Source organism: Mytilus edulis, chromosome 2, assembly GCF_963676685.1.
Source record: "Mytilus edulis chromosome 2, xbMytEdul2.2, whole genome shotgun sequence".
Taxonomy (NCBI): domain Eukaryota; kingdom Metazoa; phylum Mollusca; class Bivalvia; order Mytilida; family Mytilidae; genus Mytilus; species Mytilus edulis.
In genome coordinates, this window is record NC_092345.1 from 11478902 (window position 1) to 11488726 (window position 9825).

A 9825-nucleotide genomic window follows, 5' to 3' on the forward strand; every position below is an offset into this window, starting at 1 on the left:
TCCGAATGGATTCGCTAAATCTTACTACCTAAGTATGCACTGTAAAAGTTTTGGAAGCTGTTTTTCGTTTTCTGAAGATCTCTCAACACACAGATCCCCAAAGATGAATATTACGCATCTATAAATTGTTAAGTTTGTACGTCTTTGGTATTTATGTGCCCCTTTTTGTGTAAATTTAAACTTGTTTTATTTTAGAAATTATATTACCATTGCCTTATAAATGTATACTATTTCCATTAGACGTACAAAGGATAGAGGCGAAACTATTCATTATACATACATACCGTTTTGACCATTCACTAAAGTGATGCCCGTTGTTACAGTGTTGCAAGATGATGCTGACACCACCACAGTTATGGTTGAGGGACAAATGTATAATTTTGACGATAGAACAGGTAGGAAATACTCGTGTACTTTTCTTTTATTTGAGCTAGATTAAAGCTATGACAAGGGAAACTCACTTACCAGATATTGACCACCAGATATATCATTTAAATATTTATTTAAAAATAAGCATAATTACAAATAATTTTTTTTATTTTTTACACATTTTGATCAGTCATTTCAAATTAAATTTGTGGAATAAATTAAAGCAAATTAAACCTTAAAGGGGTATATTTTCCCATTCCTCCTTAATACTTTTATCACAGATAGACTAATAGTATTCAATCTTTGCTTAATTACAGGGTTTTGGTCGCCATGGTCGGTATCAGATTTTGTTTCAAGCGGATTATCTATTGGAAAAATCTCATTGAGTATGAACTTTGAAATTGCAGAGAAGGAAAATACACTCTTTTTTCAGAAGCGTCAAATTTTGAGGTTTAACAAGCCGATTTTTACTTATCCTCAATCAAAATATAAATTACACATAAGTCATCAAATAGAACCAGGAGAAGATGGAGGGAAGTCGTATGTATGGAATACAGTTATAAAAGATGCCGAGACACATACGGTTTTGCTTGAAAGAGCCGCAAAACTTGTTACCGCAGACAAATTTTTACGTAAACCAATTGAACTTCCAAAGTGGTTTAGGCATAAGTATAGTGCTCCAAAATTGAATAGATTGAATAATTTACCAGATGGTTTGCGATCTAAATCCGTTCCTGTAGAATTTCCAAATGATTGTTACCAATGGAGAACAAAAATAAGATACAGCGATCTTGATGGGTATATGCACACCCACCAATCTGTGTATACCAAACTATGTCTTGATGCGATAACCAGTGCTGCTTTAGGTGGTAAGCTTCAGCACTTCATTACCGATATATGTTTCTATCCTATAGAATATGTAGATATTACATTTATAGGGGAAAGTGTTGCTGAGGATGAACTTTTGATAAGCATATTACAGAGTCGAGATGATGGTTCGATCCTTCACTGTTTGATGGAAAAGGACAAAAAGTCTATCGCCTACTTAAAACTTAAAATAGGACTGACTACACTCTCAAAATCAAAATATTAGTGGTGTGAAGTTATGATACTCAGTGCAATAGAATAACATGTTTTATATTTCAAATGTTGTCATTAGATTGAAATATGTATTTGTTACGTTGCATAAATTATGTGTCTTTGAATGTAAATGTAACCGTAGCATTAAATTTATCCACTACTATCAGAATATTGTCAGTTGAATGAGTCCAATGGTCTTGTCATGTCTCTAACTGAGAAGGTCAATGGCAATGAGTTCAATTTGTATTCATTACTGAGAAAATATTTTAAAACAATTTGATAACACACTATCATTTTCGGTTGTGTTGAAATTATTACGCTATTGCTACAACAATTAGCATTCCCTTCTTATCAATCTAAAATATTTTCAGGACAAATAGGTTATCAAATTTCTTTACAAGTTTTATATTCTTTCAAAAGAAAATAGATAAAATTAGGAGAAAATCGAAAATTCAATGTTAACAGACAGCACCATGGTCAAACATAAAACAACCGAAAAGGCAAACAACATTTAAGGATACAAAAGTTACAGTCTGCCTGAAATCTTGACTTAAATCTATAAATTTGACAAGAAGGGTCGGATGTAAACACATTGTACGACAAAAGAAATGATTTCAGCTTCTAAATTGTGAATGTTTCATTTCTTTAAAGCAACATACCAGCATCGCAAGCATACGAAGTATATATCTCCTAGTTAAAACGATAATATAGGGGTTTTATTTCCCATCATGGTTTCCATGTTTGAGGGTTTCTGCTCATAAGAAAGCTGTTAAATCAATACTTCCAAGTAGTAAAATTGGAATCATTCTTCGTTAGTTTAACGGACGCCATCACGAGTTGGTTGACCGTTACGGAATATTCGTTTCACAGATGATAACGGTTATGTTCCTAATGTATTCACTATTATCCTGTCTCCTTTTCCTGAATGTGACTATCGAATTAAACTTATTACCGGGTTTGTACTTACATGAGGTAGCAATACACAGTTAGAAGTTAAGTTTCGCATTATGGCCATGGTGAATTTTTAAAATATGAAAGTTTTTGTACAATAAAATTGATTTTTAGATAATTGAAGAATTAAATAGCCTTCTTAGTGAATTTATATGAACATTTAGATTGTTTTTAGCATGTTTTATAGGGCATTTTTTTCTGTTTGACAGTCCGTATCTTCCTATCCGTACCGCCCATAGATCAATAAATTATTGTAGTGTTTATCAACAAAGATGTGACGCTCGATCTTTTCAATTCAATTTTATTGAAAAACGAGCTGAAATGCATATGATTTGTTTGGACCTCTTGATAGATATATGCCTATAGTTTCAGGAAAGGTATCACTGTAATTGATTGAAATTTTCCTTTGGACTAAATTTGGAAACTTTTGTGACATGATCACCCCCCTTTTTGCAATATTTTGTATCAAATAAATACAGATTGTTGCCATGATTACACCAAAAAGAGATTATATTTCATCATTATAACCATAACACATAAAATATATGGAAGATTTTCTTTCTATAAATATACACATGCATAACACAAATATTAAGCCTTATTAGTTAGAAAGAAAGGAAAAGAGGGTGTTTAAAAATTATGAGTGTCAATTTTAAGTTTTTTTCCTAATTGTGTATTGCTACCTGAGCGACAGGACCCGAGCCAAATATGGAGCAGGCTCTGCTCACACTTCCGAATCACACGAGATAACCCCAGGTTTTGCTCAGACTTTAGTTTTCTATTTTGGATGCTCTGGAAGAGTAAAGAGTTTTGAGTTAATATTTTAATCTCATGAATGGAAACCCTTATTTAGCTGTATTTGTCAAAAACTTTTGGAATTGTGGATCCTACAAGTTCTTTAAACTTGTACTTCATTTAACCCCTAACTTTTTTTTATTTGAGAATCACTGATGAGTCTTTTGCATAAAGACGTGCGTCTGGCGAACAATAATGTAATTCTGTTATCTATGATGATTGTATTTATCTATTTACTCGATTCTTAAATAACAATGCGTTCATGATACCATTACAGTACATAGCATATATATATATATATAATATATAATAACTGTTAATCAACTTGTAGTTATACTCCCTGATTATAATTCTGCATATTCTTAAAAAAACAAAAAACAAAAAATCCAAATTTCAAACACTTTGATAAACTGCATCCAAAAATCAAACTCAAGCTCAAAAGTTTATAAAAATGTAAGAACTCCCTTTTTGATCTTTTGACTAAGTCCTGTTCTCTAAATAATACCTAATAAAGGATGATAATTGTGTGGTTAGCAAGTGCCTTTTGTATTTATCTCTTGTGACTCCTTACTGATTTGAGTACGATGATTGAAAAATAAATCAACTAGTACCGGATTACAGCGCAACCTTTGCGGGTTTGTGCATGTCAGGAAACAAAAGGTTTCACAAACGAAATAAATCAGATATCATTTCTAATGACTTTGTTTATGATCATTTAAAAAAAATCTGATCCTTCAGTTATCTCTATGCAAGTTTGATATATTTTTCATTGAAAATTCACAAAACTAACACCATCTCCATCTCGCAACATCCCTCGTGCACAAGAGTAAATTATTGAACTTGAGAAGAGCGAACTTTGACATGTCGAAATGAACTATTATATCATATATTTATGTATTTCTCTGTCCTGAGTTATCTTGCATTTAGTTGTACTGTATTCCTGTCATGTAATGTTGTCATTTTAGCTGTATGTTTAACATTGCAAAAAAAAAACCCCGAGAGGTTTGGCTAGCCACAAAACCAGGTTCAACCAACCATTGTTTTCTTAAAATGTCCTGTAGGCTGTACCAAGTCAGGAATATGGCAGTTGCTATATAATAGTTCGTTTCCAATTATGTCGCATTGTCGTTTGTATTTTGTTGTACTTCGGGGTTTCCGTTGTTTCGTTGTTTTCTTCTACTAGTTGATGTGTTTCCCTCGGTTTTAGTTTGTAACCATGATTTTTTTCTGTCTATCGGTTTATGACTTTTTAACAGAGGTATACTACTGTTGCCTTATTTTGACCTCTTATGTTTGTGTTATATATCTGTATGTTGAATCCGTACTTTCCGGAAACGTTGTATTGTCTTAACCATGATTGTTTTGATGATTACATGTATCAGCCTCTTTTGGCGTTTGAATCCAAAGTAAAAGGATCATAATTTGAAAGCTGTTCTTTTTATTTACAATATATATACTTCGTCTTTAGTCCCCCAAACCTAAGCCAGGTATATCACATGGTGGAGGAACCTAAAATCGAACAATTGGTACCTAATATTACAAAATGAACATATGAAACATTAAAATGAAGATAATTGTCAACAGTGCAAAACACGTGGTAATGCAGTGGTATGACTCGCAACGTTACATAAGGGCAGAAAATGGCTGTATATTTGAATAAAACTGTTTATTTCTGTATGTGAGATTTATCTCGTTACATTTGAATTTTCTATGACAAGAAGGGTCACCCATGAACCGATATGATAGTGAAGACGATCTAGCTCTTTTTCATGACACTTATTTGCCACGAAATTACGAATCTGAGGATGCCGAATTCAACGAATTACTTTCTTTAGTTCCTAAAATTAACACTCCCAATATTTCTGTGTCATTGGCAAATCAATCAGTTAGTTTCATTCGAGATTCAGATGCAATAATGGAAAAATTGGCTGCTTGTCGCAAATTTGGGGGGTATCCCCACGAAAATGCGTCTGTGTTTATGAAAGAATTTACTTCATTTGCAACTCTGCACAAAATTGACCATATCGATGATCAGAGAATGATTGCCGCTTTCCACCTTAATTTAACAGGGCCTGCATTAACATGGTTTAATTCACTAGATTCGGGAAGCAAACGTACATGGAGACATTTTCTTACAATTTTTGAAGAAAAGTATATTGAGTTAGATTGGCAAAGTCCGACTGTGTTCCTTGAGAGCGAAAATTTTCAAAATATGAAATTAAGTAGGGGTCAAATTTTGGAAGATTTTTATGGACTTATAGTTGAGAAAGCTCAGATTTTGAAAAAGAAGGACCATGAAATTCTCTCTCAGTTTATCAAGGGTTTACCGGAACAGCTTGCGTTTTTTGTTAGGGCTGGTACACATAAAGACAGTGTTAGTGCGTTGGCCGCAGCTAAAATGGGCGAAGCCTATGGGTATAGAAAGAATGATGAAGTTTGTGTTGCAGCTGCTAAGCCAATGATTGCTAATGATAATAATGCGGTTCAAGATTTACAAAACCAAGTTAAAGAGCTCACAAAAGCATTATCAGAATTAAAATCACAAAGTACTGATATCAAACCAGAAATGCCTCCAAAATATCAAAAACCTCGTTACAACAACCCTCGTTACAACAATAACTTTTCAAGTCAGGCAGGAAATAACCGACCAAAAACATGCTTTAATTGTCAGGCTCCTGGTCATTATCGAGCAAATTGCAACTGGAATGGTCACGGTGAAATAAGTCCAACTACGCAGTGTCAACTTTGTCAACAATTCGGTCATGGTGTTTTTCAGTGTTACCATCATAGTAATCCGGGAAACCAGCCGAACCCGGGGGTCATAGGGCACACTCCCCCGGGCGTTCATCCATAGGTGCCAGAAAAAGGAGTTCGCCTCAAAGTCGTCAACGTGAAGAAATAAACTATGTTAATTATTCCACTGATACTGAAGACTGCGAATTTACTGATGAAAATTTAACTAGTTTCAAATCTCAATTTATTCATATGCCCATCAAGGTCAATCACATATCTGTCGCTGCACTTGTAGACTCTGGAAGTTCAATAAACATTATTTCTAAAAGTTTTTATGATTCTTTGCCTGACACTTGTAAAACGTCAATATGTTCAGTATCAGAGAAAATAGTTTTGGCGAATAACCAGTCCGTAAATATTGTTGGCAAATGTACCGTCAAAATACAAGTGCCACAGGGCAAGCATTGGATACATACATATATTCTAACTCAATCTTCACATCCATTGATTCTTGGTACGAGTTACTTAATTTCAAAGAAAATTGTATTGGATTTTAGTAGTTTATCTGTCTCAAATAAAACAGCGAAAGTAAAATTACAAAAGCATGTTACAGTAGATCCAAATTCTGAACTTTTGATATGGGGTAAAGTGGCAAACTATATTCTACAGGGACAAACAGGAATGTGTCAGAATAGTTCTCATTTGTTGAAAAGCGGACTTCTCATTTCGAAAGCAGTTGTTACTGTAAATAGTCATAAAACTGTTCCGATCAAGTTATTAAATCCTACTAATGACCAAATATTTATCTCACGTGGAGACATTATTGCTAGTTTTGAACCGTTCACGGAAGATTACATGTTAATCAATGCAGATGAAAAAGACAAACACTTTGTTCAAAATGTACAATTAGATAAAAGTAGTCATACTTCAGGTGAAGAAACTGAGTCCAAGTTTTTGTCAAACTTTGAAATGCCGAAACATTTATCAAACGATGAGCAGCGGCAAATATCACAATTTTTAATTCAATGTAAAGATTTGTTTGTTACCGATGAAAATCCAAGGTTAGGATATACAGAACTTGTTAAACATAACATTTGCTTAAAACCAGACTTTAAACCAAAGCATCAGCAACCTTATAGATTGTCACCGGACAAGAAAAATGTACTACGTGATCACTTGGATGAATTACTAAAACAGGGCATTATTTCACCGGTTCAAGAAACCGAAGATATACCGATTACTAGTCCGATAGTTCTTGTATCTAAACGAACGAGACCTCAATCAAAAAACACTTCAATGAATAAATCTACAAGTTTGTCACAGTTCAGATTTTGTTGTGACTTTAGATACTTAAATACTCAATGTCAAGACTTCCGGTATTCGATTCCAGATTTACAAGACTTAACCGAATCTTTTTCTGACCGAAAACCAGTTTTTCTTACATCAATAGATTTGAGCTCTGGATTTTTCCAATTACCTATTTCAATGGAAAGTCAACGATATACTGCGTTTAACACTTGTTTTGGATCATATAAATTTCTCCGTTTACCAATGGGATTACATGTATCAGCCTCTTTTGGCGTTTGAATCCAAAGTAAAAGGATCATAATTTGAAAGCTGTTATTTTTATTTACAATATATATACTTCGTCTTTAGTCCCCCAAACCTAAGCCAGGTATATCACATTTGTACAGACAATTAATGGAATATATGTTGTTTCAAACTGCTATCAATCTTACCAGATATTACCCATCATAGACTTGGTGGATCTGTTAGCATTTAAAAATATGACATTTCTATAGAAAAGTTGTCCGACTTAGGTGTTCATGACATTAATGGCAATGTCCATCATTATTCATCCGAACAAGAATGTGTCCCCAGTACACGGATTCCCCATCTGCACTATCATTTTCTATGTTCAGTGGACCGTAAAAATGGGGAGAAATCTCTAATTTGGCATTAAAATTAAAAAGATAATATTTTATGGAACATGTGTACTATGATTCAAGTTGATTGGACTTCAACTTCATTAAAAACTATCTCGACCAAACACTATAACCAGAAGCCGAACAGACGAACGGACGAACTGACGGACAGACGGATGTACGGACGAACGGACGCACAGACCAGAAAACAGAATGCCTATAAATGGGGAATACAAATCTTGAATATGTTCGGACTTTCAAGATTAGTTTATTGTAAACATATCTTATACCTTTAATAGACTTACAACTACAGAACGTTTTGTTAGATATCAATATAGTATTTTTAATTAGTGTCCCATAGATTGCAAGTTATTAGCATCAAAAGACGAAGCCAGTCTCCTGTCTTGATACCTAAATACTCATCAAAGATACCAGGCGGCTTATAATTTGTTATGCGAACGCGAAATTCGTCAACATGAGTCTCACCAATGACACTCGAATTTTATTACCGATATCCACAGTACTTCTAAAAAAATTGTGAAGAAGAAAAAACACATTAAATATTTCATGCGTCCGACGTGCTTTTCTGGATTTAACTTCATCAGGAACGCTTAAAACAGAATATGTTAAGATAAGCATTTATAACCTAAACAGTAGGAGAGCTATATGACAAAAAGATAGCCAAATTTATCTGAGGTCAACTTTTCCTGATGGAGTTGAAACCTTACTTTCTTATCATTTGAAATTTTATTAACGGACAATTTTAAAGGTTTGTTGTAAATCATGTCAGTACCAATGTACTGACTACTGAGTTGATGATACCCACGGGGACTGATAGTCTACCAGCAGAGGTATTTTACCGATTCTGTCATATCGACTGAGTGCGGATGCGCACAGTAGGTGATGTATGCATACCAAGATACGCTGCTTTTAAAGTTGCTGTAATTCCTCAGTTTTATTTGTCTTCTAAACCAACGTATGAGATTTACCACAGGTTAACTATTATTTATTCAGATCAGAACAGGTCTTATTCTACATCCTTCAAGCATTGCCTCCCCTTAATGATATAAATGATGTCCCTGAATACAAAGCATGTAAACGATACCATTAATGTGTTTTAATCGCATAATCAAGATCGCTATGTGAGCGACTTAAGTAATGGTAATATTCTTAGTATTCAAACTTATGCTATGATGCTTCTTAGAGAACCCGAAATTTCCGTTTCATTTCTTCGAATTGATTGATGTTTGTGTTATGCAGCTTAAACGAATAAAAGCTATAGTGTGGTGATGTGCTCGTTTTGAATTATAACTAAAGATAAAGAACTTTGTCTTCCTTACTTTATGTGGATATCTAAATAACTCGACAGTACTTACAAGTAACGTCCTTTGTTTGCAATAGTAGAACACTATTTGACTTTCCTACACTTAAAACATACATTTTTTCTTTGTTCTACGGTTAAGGCAGATAGAAAAAAAAAAAAAGTTCCAAATTAAAAAAAAAACTTGACATCGAGCTGATTATCTAACAGAAAGTTGTTAATTTTAGTGGATGTGTTATACAAGACATTTGATATTCTGATGGGATTCTATAGTTATATGAGGCAGATTTCATTCAATTTCTTCTAGAGAAGTATGAAAAATGAACTAGCCTTTACAGATTACATTAAATAGACTCAAGAAAATTATGTTCACTATCTGGTGTGTTATGTTCTGTATTCATGACCAAGGTGATACAATATATCGGCGGAATTGATCTTATAATGATCAGTACTATGGATTACACTAGTGGAGATGGATCTGATAACCATCCAAAGCAATAGACATATATACACACTATGACAATAAAAACGAAAAGACATGGACGATATTCATACCCTTAAGGCACAAAATGCTTGTGGGCTAAACAAGTATATTTTCTAAACTGATTTTTACTATGAATAAACTTCTTGCAATTCCATTAATTGGGATAG

At 33.6% G+C, this 9825-nt stretch overlaps 1 protein-coding gene across 1 annotated transcript; it reads left to right on the forward strand.

Annotated features, from left to right (window-relative positions):
• The first annotated feature begins 235 nt into the window (after positions 1-235).
• LOC139511447 (uncharacterized) lies at positions 236-1612 on the forward strand. Its single transcript, XM_071298203.1, has 2 exons — positions 236-395; positions 687-1612. Exons 1-2 carry the CDS (start codon positions 308-310, stop codon positions 1460-1462), a joined length of 864 nt encoding a protein of 287 aa, XP_071154304.1. The 5' UTR covers positions 236-307; the 3' UTR covers positions 1463-1612.
• The last annotated feature ends 8213 nt before the right edge of the window (positions 1613-9825 follow it).